General features: G+C 43.4%; 1 protein-coding gene across 1 annotated transcript; it reads left to right on the plus strand.

Annotated features, from left to right (window-relative positions):
- Positions 1–379: 379 nt before the first annotated feature.
- On the plus strand, positions 380–1,897 carry LOC123896210. Its single transcript, XM_045946627.1, has one exon. It carries the CDS (start codon positions 380–382, stop codon positions 1,895–1,897), a length of 1,518 nt encoding a protein of 505 aa, XP_045802583.1.
- The last annotated feature ends 424 nt before the right edge of the window (positions 1,898–2,321 follow it).

Consider the following 2,321-nt stretch of genomic DNA (forward strand, 5'->3'; position numbering starts at 1 on the left):
TGAAAATTTAGAACCAACCTATCATAGGGAGCCCCCTATTTAAGTTACGTAATCAATTTCCAATTACCCTTCCAACTTGTCGTTGGGGGCACACCCAGACCTTCTTTGGTCACATTGCATCAAGTCATTAAAATCTTTTAGCATGTTTTGAAAAAATCTTCTTGCATATTCATGCACTTTTCATCATCTGCATACATGCACCTGCATTTCCAAACCATGAAGTTCATCTATCTTACACCTTCATCCTCCTTCGATCGTAATCCCGCTAGCAGGTTTCCCGACACTCAGGAAATTCAAGATAGCCCGAAAATTTGCGAAACAACCGCCTCGCGCGCCCACTCGACACTCCCACGGGACACGTGCCAACTTGCAAAGGGTCATGGACCAACAAGAGCAGATTAATGCGACATTAAGAGAGGATGTTGACTCTGTAAAAACAACAATAGGTAAGCTCCTCGAGCTATTCCAAAATTTGGCCACCAAGGAAAGTACCGCTCAACCGCCAAGGAGTACGGATTGGCCTGAACTCGGCCTTCCTAAGGGCTATACTCCTCTAGAAGAAGGAAGCGACCCAACTCAGACTCCTGTCATAATACCAGCCACAAGTGGAGACCCTACTCCCCAAGGGGTTTTAATGGGCCAAAAAGGAAGTAGCCAACCTCGTCCTGCAACCAATGAAGTGGTAGGTTATATGCCAAAACAATCAACAACTATCAATGCTCACCTTGATATTGAACCTGCTCAAATGTACCAGGCTTTTGAAGAAAGACTAAAGGCTGTAGAAGGTTTCAGTGCTTATGGGGTCGATGCTATGGATATGTGCTTAGTTCCAGATGTGGTCATCCCTCCAAAATTCAAAGTACCCGACTTTGAGAAGTACAAGGGTGTCCAATGCCCAAGGAATCACTTGAAGATGTTCTACAGGAAGATGGCTGCGCACGCCACTGATGAGAAGCTTATGATCCATGTGTTCCAAGACAGTCTAAGTGGAGCATCATTGGATTGGTATATGCAATTGGAGAGGACCCAAATCCAGACATGGAAGGATCTTGCTGATGCTTTCCTAAAGCAATACAAGTATAACTTGGACATGGCTCCCAATCGCATGCAACTTCAAAATCTCATTCAGAAGAGCGGTGAATCTTTCAAAGAATATGCTCAAAGGTGGAGAGAATTGGCTGCTCGTGTGCAACCACCGTTGATAGAAAAAGAATTGGTTGACACTTTTATGAGTACGTTGCAGGGTCCATACTACGAGAAGATGATAGGGAGTATCTCATCTAGCTTTGCCGACATGGTTATGATTGGAGAACGAGTGGAAGAGGGGTTGAAGAGCGGTAAAATAAAAAGTGCCTCCAATGGTCAAGATGGGGCAAAGAAGTTCTCCAGCAACGACGATAAGAAGAAAGAGGGAGAAGCTAATGTTGTGGTGGTAGGATCATCACAAATGCCTTTGACTCAGATGCCATACTTCCAATACCCGTATGTGGCGGCTGTAGCCAATGGGCAGTACCCGCAACAAGCAGGCCATATACCTCTGCCTCAGCAACCATTAGTGATACCTCAGCAGAATCATCATCAGCAACAAAATGGGTACCCTCGGAAGTACCAAGATGGGCCGAAAAGTAACCATAAGAGGAGACACACACACTTTGATCATGTACCCATACCGTATGGTCAAATACTGCCGTACTTAATCCAGAAAGGGATGGTCGAACTAAAACCTCTTCCCCCCGTGACACCACCTTACCCACCCGGTTTCGATGAGAATGCTAGATGTGACTATCACGATGGGGCACCCGGACACAATATTGAGAATTGTAGGGGTTTTAAACATAAGGTTCAGGAGCTTATCGACCGCAAATTGCTTTCATTCAAAGAGGAATCTGATTCGTAAGTGATCACTCCTTACCTAGTTAAGTGCAAGAACGTCAAGGGGCATCTTCAAAGTCATTGAATCAATAAGGAGGCTCATCCCTAGAGTCATTAGGCTTTCTATTTTCAGTTGTAGTTTCTTTCTTGCTAAGAATTGTTTGTTTTTAAATTTGTACTCTTGACTAGTATTTTTAATAAAATAAGCATGCATGTTTTGGAATCCATCTTATATGATCACTCGATTTTCCATTTCACTTCTCGTATGTTAACAAACTTAGGAGGAGGATCACGAAATAAAATAACTGAATTTGCTGACATATGCTTTTATTAGTAAGACCGAACTGATGATGTAAGGCATTGTTTCACCTCCCCAAACACTGGAGATATAAGGAGATAATCCGTAGACAACCCCTTTGAGCCCGAAGTCGGTGTTCTTTTTATTTTTT

The sequence above is a fragment of the Trifolium pratense genome, linkage group LG7 (genome assembly GCF_020283565.1).
Source record: "Trifolium pratense cultivar HEN17-A07 linkage group LG7, ARS_RC_1.1, whole genome shotgun sequence".
NCBI lineage: Eukaryota > Viridiplantae > Streptophyta > Magnoliopsida > Fabales > Fabaceae > Trifolium > Trifolium pratense.